The 22,956-nt window shown below is 50.8% G+C and overlaps 1 protein-coding gene across 5 annotated transcripts in view; it reads right to left on the reverse strand.

The window, feature by feature from the left end:
• Positions 1 to 22,956, reverse strand: part of LOC147123873 (disintegrin and metalloproteinase domain-containing protein 12-like) — a 566,371-nt gene that overhangs the window by 382,482 nt on the left and 160,933 nt on the right. For all 5 annotated transcript variants that reach the window (XM_085976452.1, XM_085976457.1, XM_085976448.1 and 2 more), the window contains exons 9-10: positions 11,823 to 11,989; positions 8,117 to 8,201 (exon numbers count right to left, since the gene is read on the reverse strand). In XM_085976452.1, the coding sequence (XP_085832578.1) occupies positions 8,117 to 8,201; positions 11,823 to 11,989 (252 nt within the window). The remainder of the gene's footprint in view (positions 1 to 8,116; positions 8,202 to 11,822; positions 11,990 to 22,956) is intronic.

Genomic DNA, 22,956 nt, shown 5'->3' on the forward strand with positions numbered 1-22,956 from the left:
GAAAAAATAAGTCAGCCTGGAAGGCAGAGCAAATATGTAACGGCACAAGGGAGTAGGGCAAGGCTGGATGGCATTTATTTTAATGCAAGGAGTCTTGTGACTAAGGCAGATGAATTGAAGGTGTTGATGAACACATGGGAGTATGATATTGTTGCGATCACAGAGACATGGTTGAGGGAGGGGCAGGACTGGCAGCTCAATATTCTGGGGTATAGAATTTTCAGGCGAGACAGAGGGGGGTGTAAAAGAGGGGGGATGTCGCAATATTAATCAAGGAGTCAATTACTGCTCTAAGGAGGGATGATATCTCAGCAGGTTCCTCTAATGAGGCCATATGGGTAGAACTCAAAAACAAAAAGGGGGCAAGCACTTTGCTGGGAGTGTACTATAGGCCCCCAAACAGTCAGGAGGAGATAGAGGAACAGATATGTAGGCAAATCTCAGAAAAGTGTAGAAATAACAGGGTAATAATAGTGGGGGATTTCAACTTCCCCAATACTAACTGGGATAGTCAGAGTGTGAAAGGCTTAGAGGGTGCGGAATTCTAAAGTGCATCCAGGAGCGCTTTTTGAGCCAGCATGTAGAAAGTCCAACAAGAGAGGGGGCGGTACTAGACCTAATTCTAGGGAATGTAGCCGGGCAAGTGGTAGAAGTGTCAGTAGGAGAGCATTTTGTGATAGTGACCATAATTCGGTGAGATTTAAGGTAGTCATGGAAAAGGACAAAGATGGAGGTTCTAAATTGGGGGAAGGCCGATTTTAACATGATAAAGCAAGATCTGGCCAAAGTGGACTGGGATCAGCTACTTGTAGGAAAATCCACATCAGAGCAGTGAGAGTCTTTCAGAAAGGAAATAGAGAGAGTACAACGCCAACATGTTCCTGTAAAGGTCAAGGGTGGGACCAACAAGCCCAGGGAACCCTGGATGTCAAGGGATATACAAGAATGGATTAGGAAAAAAAGGGAGGCTTTGGCAGATACAAAGGACTAAAAACAGTGGAAGCCCTAGAGGAGTATAGAAAGTGCAGGGGGGTACTTAAAAAAGAAATTAGGAGAGCGAAGAGGGGACATGAAAAAACACTGGCGGGCAAAGTAAAGGAAAATCCCAAGGTGTTTTATAAGTATATTAAGGGCAGGAAGATAACCAGGGAAAGAGTAGGGCCCATTAGGGACCAAAGTGGCAATCTGTGTGTAGAGCCGGAAGATGTAGGTGAGGTTTTAAATGAATATTTTGCATCTGTGTTCACTATGGAGAAGGATGATGTAGGCATAGAAATCAGGCAGGGGGACTGTGATATACTTGAACAAATAAGTATTGAGAGGGAGGAGGTACTAGCGGTTTTAGCGGGCTTATAAGTGGATAAATCCCCAGGCAGTAGACAGAAGGCTGGAAACTATAGACCGGTTAGCCTAACATCTGTGGTAGGTAAAATTTTGGAGTCCATTATTAAGGAGACAGTAACAGGACATTTGGATAATCATAATTTAATAGGACAAAGTCAGCATGGTTTTATGAAGGGGAAGTCATGTTTGACAAACTTGCTGGAGTTCTTTGAGGAAGTAACATATAGGGTGGATAAAGGGGAACCAGTGGACGTAGTGCATTTAGACTTCCAAAAGGCATTTGACAAGGTGCCACACAAAAGATTATTGCTTAAGATAAAAAATCACGGGATTGGGGGTAATATTCTGGCATGGATAGAGGATTGGCTATCTAACAGAAGGCAGAGAGTTGGGATAAATGGTTCATTCTCAGACTGGCAATCAGTAACTAGTGGTGTTCCGCAGGGGTCAGTGCTGGGTCCCCAACTCTATATTAACGATTTGAGGAGGGGACCGAGTGTAACATATCAAAGTTTGCAGATGATACTAAGATGGGAGGGAAAGTAGTGAGTGAGGAGGACATAAAAAACCTGCAAGGGGACATAGACAGGCTAAGTAAGTGGGCAGAGATTTGGCAGATGGAATACAATACTGGAAAGTGTGAGGTTATGCACTTTGGCAGGAAAAATCGTAGAGCAAGTTATTATCTTAATGGCAAGAAACTGGAAAGTACTGAAGTACAAAGGGATCTGGGGGTCCTGGTGCACGAAACTCAAAAGGTTAGTATGCAGATGCAGCAAGTGATTAAGAAGGCCAATGGAATGTTGGCTTTCATTGCTAGGGGGATAGAATATAAAAATAGGGAGGTATTGCTTCAGTTGTACAGGGTATTGGTGAGACCGCACCTGGAATACTGCATACAGTTTTGGTGTCCATACTTAAGAAAAGGCATACTTGCACTCGAGTCAGTACAAAGAAGGTTCACTCGGTTAATCCCGGGGATGAGGGGATGGACATATGAGGAGAGGTTGAGTAGATTGGGACTCTACTCATTGGAGTTCAGAAGAATGAGAGGCGATCTTATTGAAACATATAAGATTGTGAAGGGGTTGGATCGGGTGGATGCGGGGAGGATGTTCCCGATGATGGGTGAAACTAGAACTAGGGGGCATAGTCTTAGAATAAGGGGCTGCTCTTTCAAAACTGAGATGAGGAGGAACTACTTCACTCAGAGGGTGGTAGGGCCATGGAATATGCTGCCCCAAAAAGCTGTAGAAGCTACATCATTACATAAATTTAAAACAGAAATAGACAGTTTCCTAGAAGTAAAGGGAATTAAGGGTTACGGGGAGCAGGCAGGAATTTGGACATGAGTCTAGGTTCGGATCGGACATGGCCCTGTGGGTAGTGGAGCGGGCCCAGGGGCCGTGTAGCCTGATCCTGCCCCTATTTCGTGTGTCTAATTCTGTTAGATTCAGGAGATGGTTCTGTGATAGTAGATTGGCGGTTAGGATCAGATCAGCCATGATCTTATTGAATGGCGGAGCAGGCTCGAGGGGCCGATTGGCCTACTCCTGCTCCTAATTCTTATGTTCTTATGAGATGTACCCCAGGCTGCTGTGTGAGGCATAGGAGGAGATTGCAGGGGCTTTGACACAAATTTTCAGAACCTCTCTGACCACAGGGGAGGTGCCAGAGGACTGGAGAACAGCTAACGTAGTACCATTATTCAAGAAGGGCAGTAGGGATAAACCAGGGATTTACAGGCCAGTGAGCCTAACATCAGTGGTAGGGAAATTATTGGAAAAAGTTCTGAGGGACAGAATTAGTCTCCACTTGGAGAGGCAAGGACTAATCAGGGATAGTCAGCATGGCTTTGTCAGGGGGAGATCATGTCTGACCAATTTGATTGAATTTTTCGAGGGGATGACTAGGTGTGTGGATGAGGGTAGTGCAGTTGATGTAGTCTACATTGACCTCAGTAAGGCTTTTGACAAAGTTCCGCATGGGAGACTGGTCAAGAAGGTAAGAGCCCATGGGATCCAGGGCAATTTGGCACATTTGATCCAAAATTGGCTTAGTGACAGGAGGCAGAGGGTGATGGTCGAAGGTTGTTTTTGTGACTGGAAGCCTGTGTCCAGTGGTGTACCGCAGGGATCGGTGCTGGGTCCTTTGCTGTTTGTAGTGTACATTAATGATTTAGATATGAATGTAGGAGGTATGATCAGTAAGTTCGCAGGTGACACGAAAATTGGTGGAGTGGTAAATACCGAGGAGGGAAGCCTCAGGCTACAGGACGATATAGACGGGTTGGTCAGATGGGCAGAACAGTGGCAAATGGAATTTAACCCTGAAAAGTGTGAGGTGATGCATTTTGGGAGGACAAAGAAGGCAAGGGAATACACAATGAATGGTAGGATCCTAGGAAGGACAAAGGATCAGAGGGACCTTGGTGTGCATGCACATAGATCCCTGAAGGCAGCAGGACAGGTCGATAAGGTGGTTAAAAAAGCATATGGGATACTTGCCTTCATTAGCCGAGGCATAGAGTATAAGAGCAGGGAGGTTATGAAGGAGCTGTACAAAACGCTAGTTAGGCCACAGCTGGAATACTGTGTGCAGTTCTGGTCGCCACACTATAGGAAGGATGTGATTGCATTGGAGAGGGTGCAGAGGAGATTCACCAGGACGTTACCTGGGCTGAACGCTTCAGCTATGAAGAGAGACTGGACAGGCTGGGGTTGTTTTCCTTAGAGCAGAGAAGGCTGAGGGGGGACCTGATTGAGGTGCACAAAATTATGAGGGGCATAGATAGGGTAGTTAGAAAGGAACTTTTCCCCTTAGTACAGGGGTCAATAACCAGGGGGCATAGTTTCAAGGTAAGGGGCAGGAGGTTTAGAGGGGATTTGAGGAAAAACTTTTTCACCCAGAGGGTGGTTGGAATCTGGAACTCACTGCCTGAAAGGGTGGTAGAGGCAGGAACCCTCACAACATTCAAGAAGCATTTAGATGAGCACTTGAAATGCCATAGCATACAAGGCTATGGACCAAGTGCTGGGAAATGGGATTAGAATAGACAAGGCTTGATGGCTGGCGTGGACACGATGGGCCGAAGGGCCTCTTTCTGTGCTGTATAACTCTATGGCCTAGAAATTCACTATAGCCCCGTTTGGGGTGCCAGCCTTGCCAGGGCGTTAAAGTAGCGCCCCGGAAGCAGTCGTGGCTGCCCGCCGGAAATTCAGTTTACGCGCCCCAGAGGGAAGCGCGGCGCTACTGGAGGCGCCCCGCATCCCTCTTGGGGCGCTGCAGCTGAATATCGCTACGCAACATGCTGCAGCGCCACACGCTGCGGCACGGCGCGCTGCGGTACTGCAGGCCTTCCTCCCCTTCTTAAAGGGAGGGGCCTTGTGCAGCGCGATCGAGGATCGCGAGTGCCGGCAAAAGAGCCCGGCACCAAGGAGAAGTGCCGGGCTCTTGGAACGCAGTCGGCACTCCGTGGGGGGGGCGGGGGGGCGGTGGGCTCAGGAGGCCAGGACGGCAGTGTGGAGAGGTGCTGGCAGGCGGCCAGCAAAAAAAATGGCTGCCCCGCACCTCTCCTTTAATTAGCGCCTCTACCGCCGCAGGTAGGCCCCCCTGAACCAGTTGCAAATAGCGCCCGGCATTAAAGCAGGGGGCGCATCTAAATGTCGGGATCGGGGCGTTAGCGGGGCGCTGCGCACACCGATGACGTCATCGGTAGCGGCGCAGCGCTAACGGCTAGCGCCGCCATTAGCGTCCCGCTGAATTTAGCGGGAGGCGTGGCCAGTGGCTTCCGACCTACTCAGCGCCCTCTTAAGGCGCTAACGGGTGGCCTAGAAATTCAGTTGTTTGCGCCAGCCGCTAACGCCTTAGGAGGAGGAGAAGTGGGGCGCTAAGTGGCTAGCGCCCGGGCGCGGCACGATCTGCGCCTCTCGCAAAATTCAGTTAAGAATTAGCGGCGGCGCAAAACCTTTGCCCGCGCTCAGCTGTGCGCGCAGATCCTGACGTCATTTCATGGTGCAACGCTCTTTGTGCGCCCCGAACCGGAAATTCAGTGGCGCCGCCCTTCTTTGCGCCTGGCGCCCCCAGCGACTGGTATAGGGGAACGGTTACCAGTCGCTGCGGGGCGCTATTTAAAGGGGACTCCTCCTGCATTATAAGTGGCAGCCATTTTGTGCCAATCCTTCTGTGTGAGAGAGAGAGATTTGGAGAGAGACAAAGGCAGAGAGCTTTCTGCTTTGACTCAGCGCTCGCACAGGTACTTCTGGCTTCAGGCCAGAGCTTTGCACTTGGATTTCACTTTCAGTGCCATAGCCTTGAGTCGCCACATATAATGGGGGCTGCAATGGGTGGAAACGTTGGCTTTCTGCATTGCATTCAAAGGGATCAGAGACGCAGTGAGAGAGTGCCAGTCATGGCCAGACGGAGAAGGGCCAACAGGCGTCGGCACAGGAGGCCTTACCCACCCAGGGTATACCGCCAGCAGTTCTCATATCTGAACATGTCTGAGGAGCAGTGTGTTCGGAGGCTGCGATTCAGAAGGGAGGTGGTCACTGAGATCTGCCACCTGCTTCGCAGAGATCTGCAGCCACAGCTGAGGAGCAGGACGTCTCTGTCGATGGCAGTGAGGGTGACGGTGGCTCTCAACTTCTATGCCACCGGCTCCTTCCAATCCGCTACTGGGGACATTGCAACATCTCCCAGTTCGCGGTACATTGCTGCATCCACCAGGTGAACAATGCCCTTTTCAGAAGGAGACATCAGTACATCTCCTTCCCCATGACCCTGGACAAGCAGCAAGAGCGTGCAATGGGATTTGGAAGGATAGCGGGCTTCCCCATGGTTCAGGGCGTAGAACCGATAAACCAGCAATGGTCAGGCCTTGCTTCAGGGCTGCAGTGTGCAGGGCATGGCAGCCAAACAAGTCGACCCTTCCCTTTTAAGAGCTGACCAGCGTGTCTGCCTTCATTGAGCAACTCGCCGCACCTGTGCTGCGCCCGCCCTCGGTGTTAGCGCCCCGGATCGCCGGCTTAGCGCCTAATGATAGTCGTGCATCGCCTGCTTTAGCGCAGCAGCAACCTCTTGGGGCGATGCAACTGAATACCGGCGAAGGTGGCGCTAAGTTGCGCCGGGCGTAAAATTTAGCGAACGCCCGGCTGTAGCGCCCCAAACGTGGCTATACTGAATTTCTAGGCCTATAAATCTAATAATGTTCTGTCTAATAATAATTGATAAATCTTGTTATTCCTGGAAGAGTATAGATCACACAATACTGCAGCAACTAACATGAGTGAAATTTTCTGCATTTTGGTATTCTTATTGTATTTGATATTAAACATGTTTACAGAAACAAATTTCACTTCACGCACTGTGTACAGATTTGCATAATCTTCTTCAAGGAAAGATATATTGGCCTTGGAGGGGGTAGGCTGCAGATTAACCAGAATAATGCCAGGGCTTGGGCTAAATTATGAGGACAGGTTGCATAAACTTGGTTTGTATTCCCTTGAGTTTAGGAGGTTGAGAGGTGATCTGATCAAAATGTTTAAAATGATTAAGGGATTCGAATGGGTCGATGCAGAGAAACTACTTCCTCTAGTGGGGGCATCCAAAACAAAGGCATAACCTTAAAACTAGAGGTAGGCAATTCAGGAGTGACCATCAATTTTCTCACTATATCCACTAAGGTCTAGTGGCCGGAGGAAACTTGCTCCGGCATAGAGTGACTCCTTGTGAAGTAGCAATACTCAATTATGTTACAATTTGTTTTTTCATTAACATTAATAGCAGAATGCACACGGTGAAAGGTAGAGTAACACAAGGTTGCCCTGCACAGACTGTATTGTTAACATAGTCATGCAGGAGTCCGTGCCTCAGAGGTGACCACAGGCAGAAAATCAAACATAAGAACATAGCATAAGAACATAAGAAATAGGAGCAGGAGCCCCTCGAGCCTGCTCCGCCATTTAATGAGATCATGGCAGATCTGATCTTGGGCCCAGCTCCATTTCCCTGCCCGCTCCCCATAACCCTTCACTCCCTTATTGTTCAAAAATCTGTCTATCTCCACCTTATTAACCCAACCTCCACAGCTCTCTGGGGTAGAAAATTCCACAGATTTACGGCCCTCTGAGAGAAGAAATTCCTCCTCATCTCCGTTTTAAATGGACGACCCCTTATTCTGAAACTATGCCCCTTAGTTCTAGGTTCCCCATGAGGGGAAACATCTTCTCTGCATCTACCTTGTCGAGCCCCCTCAGTATCTTATATGTTTCAATAAGATCACCTCTCATTCTTCTAAACTCCAATGAGTATTGGCCCAACCTGCTCAACCTTTCCTCATAAGTCAACCCCTTCATCTCAGGAATCAACCTCATGAACCTTCTCTGAGGTGCCTCCAATGCAAGTATATACTTCCTTAAATAAGGAGACCAAAACTGTACGCAGTACTCAAGGTGTGGTCTCACCAATACCCTGTACAGTTGGAGCAGGACTTCCTGCTTTTATACTCCAACCCCTTTGAAATAAAGGCCAACATTCCATTTGCCTTCCTGATTACTTGCTGTACCTGCATGCTAACCTTTTGTGTTTCATGCACAAGGACCCCCAGGTCCCTCTGAACTGTAGCATTTTGTAATCTCTCTTCATTTAAATAATAATTTGCTTTTTTATTTTTCTTACCAAAGTGGATAACCTCACACTTTTCCACATTATATTCCTTCTGCCAAATGTTTGCCCAGTCACTTAGTCTGTCTAAGAAGTGACCGATGCTCACCAGAACAATACCGCCTGAGTAATCCGGGGAACACATGGAGCCAAACTCAACGAGCTGTTCAGTGATATTATTAAAGCTCCTGCCCCTGTGAAAGAGATAAAATATACTTGTTAACAAGGGATGCGGGCAGTGAATGTCCCAGGGTGAGTGGGGATTGATTTACAGCTGCTTTCTACTCCCCAAAATCCTACTTTACCAATATCAGAATGTCGACCAGGCATGCACACACGGAGGTGGACTCCAGCTGTGAGTGGGTGACCTGGAGTACTGGATGATTACACCACTCATGTATCACATACAACAGCGCAAGATAATATAGAATGATAAAAATCCAGTCGGCTATCAAGATCAATCCCGCAGTCAATGTTTAATTGGAAAATGACAGGGCGATTTACATGGTCTGTGGAAGCAACTGGCTCAAGGTGCTGAATGATGAACTAAAGGACATAGACAATGGCAGCAACAGTGGCTGTGGACTGGAACTCAGTGAGGGGCTCAATGTAGTCTAGAGTCAGTTTTCAAATCACAACAGTGGCTGTGAACTGGAACTCAGTGAGGGGCTCAATGTAGTCTAGTGTCAGTTTTCAAATCACAAAGGGAGCTGGTGAGGAGGATGATGAGAAGTTATTTCTTTTCCTTTCCCAAAGCAGAGCTTCACACTCAGGAGCTGACTATTTGTGGAATAAATTAGCAGCAAGTTTAGTGAATGCAGATGCTGCTAGGAATTGCTAGACTAAAAAAGGCAAAGGTTCGTCTATTATCCTGGTAGTTGCAGGATACAATGATAATGAAGTTGTCGACTAATCATGGCAATCAATCTTGAGAAAGGAAAGGGATGGATTCCTGAATCAGCGCTGTATGGAAAGAGCGACATTAGAAGTTCAAAGTGCTCACCTTAGCATGGCAGCTGAGTTCGCAAACTAAATCTGAACCGGTTGGGTTTGAGCAGTTCCTGTGGAAGTGAAATCAATGCTTTTTGCGTAAATTACCATTAAGTAGTGAATATATTTGGATCGACTGGTGCCAATGACTACATCCCCTTTGAGTAATGACGTACTGTCCTGTCAAGACTTGAAGTCGGCTAATGTTATAATCATAAGACAGGATTGATTTACTTTATATGCATGTATATATGTTTAATATAGCTGCACTGACCACTAAACTGTTGAATTAACACCGACAAAGTAATGATCAGTTTAAACAATAAATCTAACTAAAAGCAGAGAGCTTGAATTAGTTGATAAGTTTTGCAGAAGGGACGACATGATCATTTTCAGAAGCAGGATATTGGTATGGAATGGTATAAGATGACAACATTGGGAAGTTGTACCAGTCTATGGAAAAATAACTTGTTGAAACGAGTTATTGCACAGGCAGAGAATAAGCTGCGTTTGTTAAGAAAGCCTTGAAGAAGATGAACACCTGCCTGAGAAAGACCCTAGATGTGGAAAGTTATGGAGTGTGAGTCAAGAAAAGGGGGTTACAGACCTATGTTCCGCAAGGACAGGGCAATCAAATCCGTGTTGAATGAGAACGATGTAATGCAACTATGAAATATGCAAATTGTCACGTAGAAGGGTTGAAAATAAAGTATAAAAAGTGGTAGTTAGACCAGAGACTCTGGAATTCCATTAAGGTCTGATCAGTCAAGTACACCGATCTCAAAACTGTAACGTGTCTTGGATTTTCTGGCTACAAACTCGCAAGCATTTGCCGTAATTGCTGTTAAGTATATGAATAATTACTGTTAATAGAAACATAGAAGATAGGAGCAGGAGTAGGCCATTCGGCCCCTCGAGCCTGCTCCGCCATTCAATGAGATCATGGCTGATCATTCAAATTCAGTACCCTGTCCCTGCCTTCTCCCCATATCCCTTGATCCCTTTAGCCTTAAGAAATATATCCAACTCCTTCTTGAATATATTTAATGAACTGACCTCCACCATCCTCTGTGGCAGAGAATTCCACAGGTTCACCACTCTCTGGGTGAAGAAATTCCTCCTCATTTCAGTCCTAAATGGCTTACCCCTTATCCTTAGACTATGACCCCTGGTTCTGGACTCCCCGGCCATCAGAAACATCCTTCCTGCATCTAGTCTGTCCAGGCCTGACAGAATTTTATAGGTTTCGATGAGATCCCCTCTCAATCTTCTAAACTCCAGTGAGTATAAGCCCAATCGACACAATCTCTCCTCATACGTCATTCCTGCCATCCCAGGTATCAGCCTGGTGAATCTTTGCTGCACTCCTTCCATGGCAAGCACGTCCTTCCTCAGGTAAGGCAACCAAAACTGCACACAATACTCAAGGTGCGGTCTCACCAAGGCCCTGTACAACTGCAGCAAGACATCCTTGTTCCTGTACTCGAACCCTCTTGCTACGAAGGCCAACATACCATTTGCCTTCTTAACCGCCTGCTGCACCTGCATGCTTACCTTCAGCGACTGGTGCACAAGAACACCCAGATCTCTTTGCACTTCCCCTTCTCCCAATCTATTGCCATTCAAATAATAATCTGCCTTCCTGTTTTTGCCACCAAAGTGGATAACCTCACATTTATCCACATTATAGAGCATTTGCCATGTTTCTGCCCAATCACCCAACCTGTCCAAATCGTACTGGAGTTTCACGACATCTTCCTCACAGCTTACCCTCCCACCCAGCTTTGTGTCGTCTGCAAATTTGGAGATATTACATCCAATTCCCTCGTCCAGATCATTAATATATATTGTGAACAGCTGGGGTCCTAGGACCGATCCTTGCGGTACCCCACTAGTCACTGCCTGCCACTCGGAAAACGACCTGTTTATTCCAACTCTTTGCTTTCTGTCCGCCAACCAGTTCTCTATCCAAGTCAATACCTTGCCCCCAATCCCATGTGCCTTAATTTTGCACGCTAATCTCTTATGTGGGACCTTATCGAAAGCCTTCTGAAAGTCCAAATACACCACATCCACTGGTTCTCCCTTATCTATTTTACCAGTTATATCCTCAAAAAATTCCAGTAGATTAGTCAAGTATGATTTACCTTTTGTAAATCCATGTTGACTTTGTCCGATCCTATCACTGCTTTCCAAGTGCTCTGCTATTACATCTTTTATAATAGACTCCAGCATTTTCCCCACTACCGATGTCAGGCTTACCGGTCTATAATTCCCCGCTTTTTCTCCACCACCTTTTTTGAATAGTGGGGTAACATTAGCTACCCTCCAATCCATGGGTACTGTTCCAGAGTCTATCGAGTTCTGGAAGATGACCAGCAATGCATCTACTATCTCCAGGGCCACTTCCTTAAGTACCCTCGGATGTAGATTATCAGGCCCTGGGGATTTATCGGCCTTCAATCCCGTCAACTTCCCCAACACCATTTCCCTACAAATACTGATTTCTTTCAGTTCCTCCCTCTCATTTGTCCCTATGTTCCCCGACATCTCTGGGAGGTTATTTGTGTCCTCCTTTGTGAAGACAGAACCAAAATATGGTCTGGTAGTAATTATTATTGTGCGCTGAATAAATCTGTAAACATCTAACATTTAAGCAGTGAATCCTATTATTTTGAAAAGTAAATTATAAGTAGGACACTCCTCCGCGAACAGTCCTACAGGGATTAGTCCCTGTGCGACTGCTATCTGAACATAGCATGCAGTAAGAGTTAATCCTATATCCTGGTCCAGACTTTTTAAAAGTGACGGTAACAGCAGCTTACATTACAAGCTGAGCATTGTCATTGGGTAGCCTTGGTAGAAGGATTGTTTTCCTCCAGTTGAGAAATCGTTTCATGGTGCCCAGCGCATTGTCATCCACCACGATCTGGTCTGTAGTCCACACCTCAACACCAATCAGTGCAATTCGAATGTACAGCGGTCTGTAGAACTGCAGTGGATGGAATGTGTCAGTAATCATCAACTGAAATTACCAACGGCAAACCCCATTATCACAGCAAGCACCCCGTCTCACCGCGCTGGGTACCCATCCCATAAACCCCGCCTCACTGCGCTGGGTACCCATCCCATAAACCACATCTCACTGCGCTGGGTACCCATCCCATAAACCCCGTCTCACTGCGCTGGGTACCCATCCCATAAACCCTGTCTCACTGTGCTGGTCACCCATCCCATAAACCCCGTCTCACCGCGCTGGGTACCCATCCCATAAACCCCGTCTCACCGCGCTGGGTACCCATCCCATAAACCCTGTCTCACTGTGCTGGTCACCCATCCCATAAAGCCTGTCTCACTGCCCTCGTTACCCATCCCATAAAGCCTGTCTCACTGCGCTGGTCACCCATCCCATAAACCCTGTCTCACTGCCCTCGTTACCCATCCCATAAACCCCATCTCACTGCCCTGGTTACCCATCCCATAAACCCTGTCTCACTGCGCTGGTCACCCATCCCATAAACCCTGTCTCACTGCCCTGGTTACCCATCCCATAAACCCTGTCTCACTGCCCTCGTTACCCATCCCATAAACCCTGTCTCACTGCACTGGTCACCCATCCCATAAACCCTGTCTCACTGCCCTGGTTACCCATCCCATAAACCCTGTCTCACTGCGCTGGTCACCCATCCCATAAACCCTGTCTCACTGCCCTGGTCACCCATCCCATAAACCCTGTCTCACTGCGCTGGTCACCCATCCCATAAACCACATCTCACTGCGCTGGTCACCCATCCCATAAACCCTGTCTCACTGCCCTGGTTACCCATCCCATAAACCCTGTCTCACTGTGCTGGTCACCCATCCCATAAACCCCGTCTCACTGCCCTGGTTACCCATCCCATAAACCCTGTCTCACTGCGCTGGTCACCCATCCCATAAACCCTGTCTCACTGCACTGGTCACCCATCCCATAAACCCTGTCTCACTGCCCTGGTCACCCATCCCATAAACCCTGTCTCACTGCCCTGGTCACCCATCCCATAAACCACATCTCACTGCGCTGGTCACCCATCCCATAAACCCTGTCTCACTGCCCTGGTTACCCATCCCATAAACCCTGTCTCACTGCGCTGGTCACCCATCCCATAAACCCTGTCTCACTGCCCTGGTTACCCATCCCATAAACCCTGTCTCACTGCCCTGGTCACCCATCCCATAAACCCTGTCTCACTGCGCTGGTCACCCATCCCATAAACCCCATCTCACTGCGCTGGTCACCCATCCCATAAACCCTGTCTCACTGCCCTGGTTACCCATCCCATAAACCCTGTCTCACTGCCCTGGTTACCCATCCCATAAACACTGTCTCACTGCGCTGGTCACCCATCCCATAAACCCTGTCTCACTGCGCTGGTTACCCATCCCATAAACCCTGTCTCACTGTCCTGGTTACCCATCCCATAAACCCTGTCTCACTGTGCTGGTCACCCATCCCATAAACCCCGTCTCACTGCCCTGGTTACCCATCCCATAAACCCTGTCTCACTGCACTGGTTACCCATCCCACAAACACTGTCTCAATGCGCTGGTCACCCATCCCATAAACCCTGTCTCACTGCCCTGGTCACCCATCCCATAAACCTCATCTCACTGTGCTGGTCACCCATCCCATAAACCCCATCTCTCTGCGCTGGTTACCCATCCCATAAACCCTGTCTCACTGCACTGGTTACCCATCCCATAAACCCTGTCTCACTGTGCTGGTCACCCATCCCATAAACCCTGTCTCACTGCGCTGGTTACCCATCCCATAAACCCTGTCTCACTGTGCTGGTCACCCATCCCATAAACCCTGTCTCACTGCCCTGGTTACCCATCCCATAAACCCTGTCTCACTGCCCTGGTTACCCATCCCATAAACCCTGTCTCACTGCCCTGGTCACCCATCCCATAAACCCTGTCTCACTGCACTGGTTACCCATCCCATAAACCCTGTCTCACTGCGCTGGTCACCCATCCCATAAACCCTGTCTCACTGCCCTGGTCACCCATCCCATAAACCCTGTCTCACTGCCCTGGTCACCCATCCCATAAACCCCGTCTCACTGCCCTGGTTACCCATCCCATAAACCCCGTCTCACTGCCCTGGTTACCCATCCCATAAACCCTGTCGCACTGCCCTGGTCACCCATCCCATAAACCCTGTCTCACTGCCCTGGTCACCCATCCCATAAACCCTGTCTCACTGCGCTGGTCACCCATCCCATAAACCCCGTCTCACTGCGCTGGTCACCCATCCCATAAACCCTGTCTCACTGCCCTGGTTACCCATCCCATAAACCCTGTCTCACTGCCCTGGTCACCCATCCCATAAACCCTGTCTCACTGCCCTGGTCACCCATCCCATAAACCCTGTCTCACTGCGCTGGTCACCCATCCCATAAACCCTGTCTCACTGCGCTGGTCACCCATCCCATAAACCCCGTCTCACTGCGCTGGTTACCCATCCCATAAACCCTGTCTCACTGCCCTGGTTACCCATCCCATAAACCCTGTCTCAATGCGCTGGTCACCCATCCCATAAACCCTGTCTCACTGCCCTGGTCACCCATCCCATAAACCCTGTCTCAATGCGCTGGTCACCCATCCCATAAACCCTGTCTCACTGCGCTGGTCACCCATCCCATAAACCCCGTCTCACTGCGCTGGTTACCCATCCCATAAACCCTGTCTCAATGCGCTGGTCACCCATCCCATAAACCCTGTCTCACTGCCCTGGTTACCCATCCCATAAACCCTGTCTCACTGCCCTGGTCACCCATCCCATAAACCCTGTCTCACTGCCCTGGTCACCCATCCCATAAACCCTGTCTCACTGCGCTGGTCACCCATCCCATAAACCCTGTCTCACTGCGCTGGTCACCCATCCCATAAACCCCGTCTCACTGCGCTGGTTACCCATCCCATAAACCCTGTCTCACTGCCCTGGTTACCCATCCCATAAACCCTGTCTCAATGCGCTGGTCACCCATCCCATAAACCCTGTCTCACTGCCCTGGTCACCCATCCCATAAACCCTGTCTCAATGCGCTGGTCACCCATCCCATAAACCCTGTCTCACTGCGCTGGTCACCCATCCCATAAACCCCGTCTCACTGCGCTGGTTACCCATCCCATAAACCCTGTCTCAATGCGCTGGTCACCCATCCCATAAACCCTGTCTCACTGCCCTGGTCACCCATCCCATAAACCTCATCTCACTGCGCTGGTTACCCATCCCATAAACTCCATCTCACTGCGCTGGTTACCCATCCCATAAACACTGTCTCACTGCGCTGGTCACCCATCCCATAAAACCTGTCTCACTGCGCTGGTCACCCATCCCATAAACCCTGTCTCACTGTGCTGGTCACCCATCCCATAAACCCTGTCTCACTGCCCTGGTCACCCATCCCATAAACCCCCATCTCACTGCGCTGGTCACCCATCCCATAAACCCTGTCTCACTGCACTGGTCACCCATCCCATAAACCCTGTCTCACTGCCCTGGTCACCCATCCCATAAACCCCCATCTCACTGCGCTGGTCACCCATCCCATAAACACTGTCTCACTGCGCTGGTCACCCATCCCATAAACCCCATCTCACTGCGCTGGGTACCCATCCCATAAACCCTGTCTCACTGCCCTGGTTACCCATCCCATAAACCCTGTCTCACTGCCCTGGTTACCCATCCCATAAACCCTGTCTCACTGCCCTGGTTACCCATCCCATAAACCCTGTCTCACTGTGCTGGTCACCCATCCCATAAACCCTGTCTCACTGCCCTGGTCACCCATCCCATAAACCCTGTCTCACTCTGCTGGTCACCCATCCCATAAACCCCATCTCACTGCGCTGGGTACCCATCCCATAAACCCTGTCTCACTGCCCTGGTTACCCATCCCATAAACCCTGTCTCACTGCCCTGGTTACCCATCCCATAAACCCTGTCTCACTGCGCTGGTTACCCATCCCATAAACCCTGTCTCACTGCCCTGGTTACCCATCCCATAAACCCTGTCTCACTGCACTGGTTACCCATCCCATAAACCCTGTCTCACTGCCCTGGTTACCCATCCCATAAACCCTGTCTCACTGCGCTGGTCACCCATCCCATAAGCCCTGTCTCACTGCCCTGGTTACCCATCCCATAAACCCCATCTCACTGTGCTGGTCACCCATCCCATAAACCCTGTCTCACTGCACTGGTTACCCATCCCATAAACCCTGTCTCACTGCGCTGGTCACCCATCCCATAAACCCTGTCTCAATGCGCTGGTCACCCATCCCATAAACCCTGTCTCACTGCCCTGGTCACCCATCCCATAAACCCTGTCTCAATGCGCTGGTCACCCATCCCATAAACCCTGTCTCACTGCGCTGGTTACCCATCCCATAAACCCTGTCTCACTGCGCTGGTCACCCATCCCATAAACCCTGTCTCACTGCCCTGGTCACCCATCCCATAAACCCTGTCTCAATGCGCTGGTCACCCATCCCATAAACCCTATCTCACTGCGCTGGTTACCCATCCCATAAACCCTGTCTCACTGCGCTGGTCACCCATCCCATAAACACTGTCTCACTGCGCTGGTCACCCATCCCATAAACCCTGTCTCACTGCCCTGGTCACCCATCCCATAAACCCTGTCTCAATGCGCTGGTCACCCATCCCATAAACCCTGTCTCACTGCGCTGGTCACCCATCCCATAAACCCCATCTCACTGTGCTGGTTACCCATCCCATAAACCCTGTCTCACTGCCCTGGTCATCCATCCCATAAACCCTGTCTCACTGCGCTGGTTACCCATCCCATAAACCCTGTCTCACTGCACTGGTCACCCATCCCATAAACCCCATCTCACTGTGCTGGTCACCCATCCCATAAACCCTGTCTCACTGCGCTGGTCACCCATCCCATAAACCCCATCTCACTGTGCTGGTCACCCATCCCATAAACCCTGTCTCACTGCCCTGGTCACCCATCCCATAAACCCTGTCTCACTGCCCTGGTTACCCATCCCATAAACCCTGTCTCACTGCCCTGGTTACCCATCCCATAAACCCTGTCTCACTGCGCTGGTCACCCATCCCATAAACCCTGTCTCACTGCGCTGGTTACCCATCCCATAAACCCTGTCTCACTGCACTGGTCACCCATCCCATAAACCCCATCTCACTGCGCTGGTCACCCATCCCATAAACCCTGTCTCACTGCGCTGGTCACCCATCCCATAAACCCCATCTCACTGTGCTGGTCACCCATCCCATAAACCCTGTCTCACTGCCCTGGTCACCCATCCCATAAACCCTGTCTCACTGCCCTGGTCACCCATCCCATAAACCCTGTCTCACTGCCCTGGTCATCCATCCCATAAACCCTGTCTCACTGCGCTGGTTACCCATCCCATAAACTCTGTCTCAGTGCCCTGGTTACCCATCCCATAAACCCTGTCTCATTACGCTGGTCACCCATCCCATAAACCCCATCTCACTGCGCTGGTTACCCATCCCATAAACTCTGTCTCATTGCACTGGTCACCCATCCCATAAACACTGTCTCACTGCCCTGGTCACCCATCCCATAAACCCTGTCTCACTGTGCTGGTCACCCATCCCATAAACCCTGTCTCACTGCCCTGGTCACCCATCCCATAAACCCTGTCTCACTGCCCTGGTCACCCATCCCATAAACCCTGTCTCACTGCCCTGGTCATCCATCCCATAAACCCTGTCTCACTGCGCTGGTTACCCATCCCATAAACTCTGTCTCAGTGCCCTGGTTACCCATCCCATAAACCCTGTCTCATTACGCTGGTCACCCATCCCATAAACCCCATCTCACTGCGCTGGTTACCCATCCCATAAACTCTGTCTCATTGCACTGGTCACCCATCCCATAAACACTGTCTCACTGCCCTGGTCACCCATCCCATAAACCCTGTCTCACTGTGCTGGTCACCCATCCCATAAACCCTGTCTCACTGCCCTGGTTACCCATCCCATAAACCCTGTCTCACTGCCCTGGTTACCCATCCCATAAACCGTGTCTCACTGTGCTGGTCACCCATCCCATAAACACTGTCTCACTGCGCTGGTCACCCATCCCATAAACCCTGTCTCACTGCGCTGGTCACCCATCCCATAAACCCTGTCTCACTGCGCTGGTCACCCATCCCATAAACCCTGTCGCACTGCCCTGGTCACCCATCCCATAAACCCTGTCTCACTGCGCTGGTCACCCATCCCATAAACCCTGTCTCACTGCCCTGGTTACCCATCCCATAAACCCTGTCGCACTGCCCTGGTCACCCATCCCATAAACCCTGTCTCACTGCGCTGGTCACCCATCCCATAAACCCTGTCTCACTGCACTGGTTACCCATCCCATAAACCCTGTCTCACTGTGCTGGTTACCCATCCCATAAACCCTGTCGCACTGCCCTGGTCACCCATCCCATAAACCCCGTCTCACTGCGCTGGTTACCCATCCCATAAACCCTGTCTCACTGCCCTCGTTACCCATCCCATAAACCCTGTCTCACTGCCCTGGTCACCCATCCCATAAACCCTGTCTCACTGCCCTGGTTACCCATCCCATAAACCCTGTCTCACTGTGCTGGTCACCCATCCCATAAACCCTGTCTCACTGCCCTGGTCACCCATCCCATAAACCCTGTCTCACTGCCCTGGTTACCCATCCCATAAACCCTGTCTCACTGCCCTGGTCATCCATCCCATAAACCCCATCTCACTGTGCTGGTTACCCATCCCATAAACCCTGTCTCATTGCACTGGTCACCCATCCCATAAACCCTGTCTCACTGCCCTGGTTACCCATCCCATAAACCCTGTCTCACTGTGCTGGTCACCCATCCCATAAACCCTGTCTCACTGCCCTGGTTACCCATCCCATAAACCCTGTCTCACTGTGCTGGTCACCGATCCCACAAACACTGTCTCACTGCGCTGGTCACCCATCCCATAAACCCTGTCGCACTGCCCTGGTCACCCATCCCATAAACCCTGTCTCACTGCGCTGGTCACCCATCCCATAAACCCTGTCTCACTGTGCTGGTCACCCATCCCATAAACCCTGTCTCACTGCGCTGGTCACCCATCCCATAAACCCTGTCTCACTGCACTGGTCACCCATCCCATAAACCCTGTCTCACTGCACTGGTCACCCATCCCATACACCCTGTCGCACTGCCCTGGTCACCCATCCCATAAACCCTGTCTCACTGCGCTGGTCACCCATCCCATAAACCCTGTCTCACTGCCCTGGTCACCCATCCCATAAACCCTGTCTCACTGTACTGGTTACCCATCCCATAAACCCTGTCTCACTGTGCTGGTCACCCATCCCATAAACACTGTCTCACTGCACTGGTCACCCATCCCATAAACCCTGTCTCACTGTGCTGGTCACCCATCCCATAAACACTGTCTCACTGCACTGGTCACCCATCCCATAAACCCTGTCTCACTGTGCTGGTCACCCATCCCATAAACCCTGTCTCACTGTGCTGGTCACCCATCCCATAAACCCTGTCTCACTGCCCTGGTTACCCATCCCATAAACCCTGTCTCACTGTGCTGGTCACCCATCCCATACACCCTGTCGCACTGCCCTGGTCACCCATCCCATAAACCCTGTCTCACTGCGCTGGTCACCCATCCCATAAACGCTGTCTCACTGCCCTGGTCACCCATCCCATAAACCCTGTCTCACTGCCCTGGTTACCCATCCCATAAACCCTGTCTCACTGCCCTGGTCATCCATCCCATAAACCCCATCTCACTGTGCTGGTTACCCATCGCATAAACCCTGTCTCATTACGCTGGTCACCCATCCCATAAACCCCATCTCACTGCGCTGGTTACCCATCCCATAAACCCTGTCTCACTGTGCTGGTCACCCATCCCATAAACCCTGTCTCACTGTGCTGGTCACCCATCCCATAAACCCTGTCTCACTGCACTGGTCACCCATCCCATAAACCCTGTCTCACTGCGCTGGTCACCCATCCCATAAACCCTGTCTCACTGTGCTGGTCACCCATCCCAGACACCCTGTCTCACTGCCCTGGTTACCCATCCCATAAACCCTGTCTCACTGTGCTGGTCACCCATCCCATAAACCCTGTCTCACTGTGCTGGTTACCCATCCCATAAACCCTGTCTCACTGCCCTGGTTACCCATCCCATAAACCCTGTCTCACTGTGCTGGTCACCCATCCCATAAACCCTGTCTCACTGCACTGGTCACCCATCCCATAAACCCTGTCTCACTGCACTGGTCACCCATCCCATAAACCCTGTCTCACTGCGCTGGTCACCCATCCCATAAACCCTGTCTCACTGTGCTGGTCACCCATCCCATAAACCCTGTCTCACTGTGCTGGTCACCCATCCCATAAACCCTGTCTCACTGCGCTGGTCACCCATCCCATAAACCCTGTCTCACTGTGCTGGTCACCCATCCCATAAACCCTGTCTCACTGTGCTGGTCACCCATCCCATACACCCTGTCGCACTGCCCTGGTCACCCATCCCATAAACCCTGTCTCACTGCGCTGGTCACCCATCCCATACACCCTGTCGCACTGCCCTGGTCACCCATCCCATAAACCCTGTCTCACTGCCCTGGTCACCCATCCCATAAACCCTGTCTCACTGCCCTGGTTACCCATCCCATAAACCCTATCTCACTGCCCTGGTCACCCATCCCATAAACCCTGTCTCACTGCCCTGGTCACCCATCCCATAAACCCTGTCTCACTGCCCTGGTCACCCATCCCATAAACCCTGTCTCACTGCGCTGGTCACCCATCCCATAAACCCTGTCTCACTGCCCTGGTTACCCATCCCATAAACCCTGTCTCACTGCCCTGGTTACCCATCCCATAAACCCCATCTCACTGTGCTGGTCACCCATCCCATAAACCCTGTCTCACTGCCCTGGTTACCCATCCCATAAACCCCATCTCACTGCCCTGGTTACCCATCCCATAAACCCCATCTCACTGTGCTGGTCACCCATCCCATAAACCCTGTCTCACTGCCCTGGTTACCCATCCCATAAACCCCATCTCACTGTGCTGGTCACCCATCCCATAAACCTTGTCTCACTGCGCTGGTCACCCATCCCATAAACCCTGTCTCACTGCCCTGGTCACCCATCCCATAAACCCCCATCTCACTGCGCTGGTCACCCATCCCATAAACCCTGTCTCACTGCACTGGTCACCCATCCCATAAACCCTGTCTCACTGCCCTGGTTACCCATCCCATAAACCCTGTCTCACTGTGCTGGTCACCCATCCCATAAACCCTGTCTCACTGCACTGGTCACCCATCCCATAAACCCTGTCTCACTGCGCTGGTCACCCATCCCATAAACCCTGTCTCACTGTCCTGGTCACCCATCCCATAAACCCCCATCTCACTGCACTGGTCACCCATCCCATAAACCCTGTCTCACTGCCCTGGTTACCCATCCCATAAACCCTGTCTCACTGCCCTGGTTACCCATCCCATAAACCCTGTCTCACTGCACTGGTCACCCATCCCATAAACCCTGTCTCACTGCCCTGGTCATCCATCCCATAAACCCTGTCTCACTGCGCTGGTTACCCATCCCATAAACTCTGTCTCAGTGCCCTGGTTACCCATCCCATAAACCCTGTCTCACTGCACTGGTCACCCATCCCATAAACCCTGTCTCACTGCCCTGGTCATCCATCCCATAAACCCCATCTCACTGCGCTGGTTACCCATCCCATAAACTCTGTCTCATTGCACTGGTCACCCATCCCATAAACCCTGTCTCACTGCCCTGGTTACCCATCCCATAAACCCCATCTCACTGTGCTGGTCACCGATCCCACAAACACTGTCTCACTGCGCTGGTCACCCATCCCATAAACCCTGTCTCACTGCGCTGGTCACCCATCCCATAAACCCTGTCTCACTGCCCTGGTCACCCATCCCATAAACCCTGTCTCACTGCACTGGTTACCCATCCCATAAACCTCATCTCACTGCGCTGGTTACCCATCCCATAAACCCTGTCTCACTGCCCTGGTCACCCATCCCATACACCCTGTCTCACTGCGCTGGTCACCCATCCCAGACACCCTGTCTCACTGCCCTGGTCACCCATCCCATAAACCTCATCTCACTGTGCTGGTTACCCATCCCATAAACACTGTCTCACTGCGCTGGTCACCCATCCCATAAACCCTGTCTCACTGCGCTGGTCACCCATCCCATAAACCCTGTCTCACTGCCCTGGTCACCCATCCCATAAACCCTGTCTCACTGCCCTGGTCACCCATCCCATACACCCTGTCTCACAGCCCTGGTCACCCATCCCATAAACCCTGTCTCACTGCGCTGGTCACCCATCCCATAAACCCTGTCGCACTGCCCTGGTTACCCATCCCATAAACCCTGTCTCACTGTCCTGGTTACCCATCCCATAAACCCTGTCTCACTGCGCTGGTCACCCATCCCATAAACCCTGTCTCACTGCGCTGGTCACCCATCCCATAAACCCTGTCTCACTGCCCTGGTTACCCATCCCATAAACCCTGTCTCACTGTGCTGGTTACCCATCCCATAAACCCTGTCTCACTGCGCTGGTTACCCATCCCATAAACCCTGTCTCACTGTGCTGGTCACCCATCCCATAAACCCTGTCGCACTGCCCTGGTTACCCATCCCATAAACCCTGTCTCACTGTGCTGGTCACCCATCCCATAAACCCTGTCTCACTGCCCTGGTTACCCGTCCCATAAACCCTGTCGCACTGCCCTGGTTACCCATCCCATAAACACTGTCTCACTGCGCTGGTCACCCATCCCATAAACCCTGTCTCACTGCACTGGTCACCCATCCCATAAACCCTG

The sequence above is a fragment of the Somniosus microcephalus genome, chromosome 2 (assembly GCF_052327205.1).
Source record: "Somniosus microcephalus isolate GS21.2 chromosome 2, FLI_Smic_1.0, whole genome shotgun sequence".
Taxonomy (NCBI): Eukaryota; Metazoa; Chordata; class Chondrichthyes; order Squaliformes; family Somniosidae; genus Somniosus; species Somniosus microcephalus.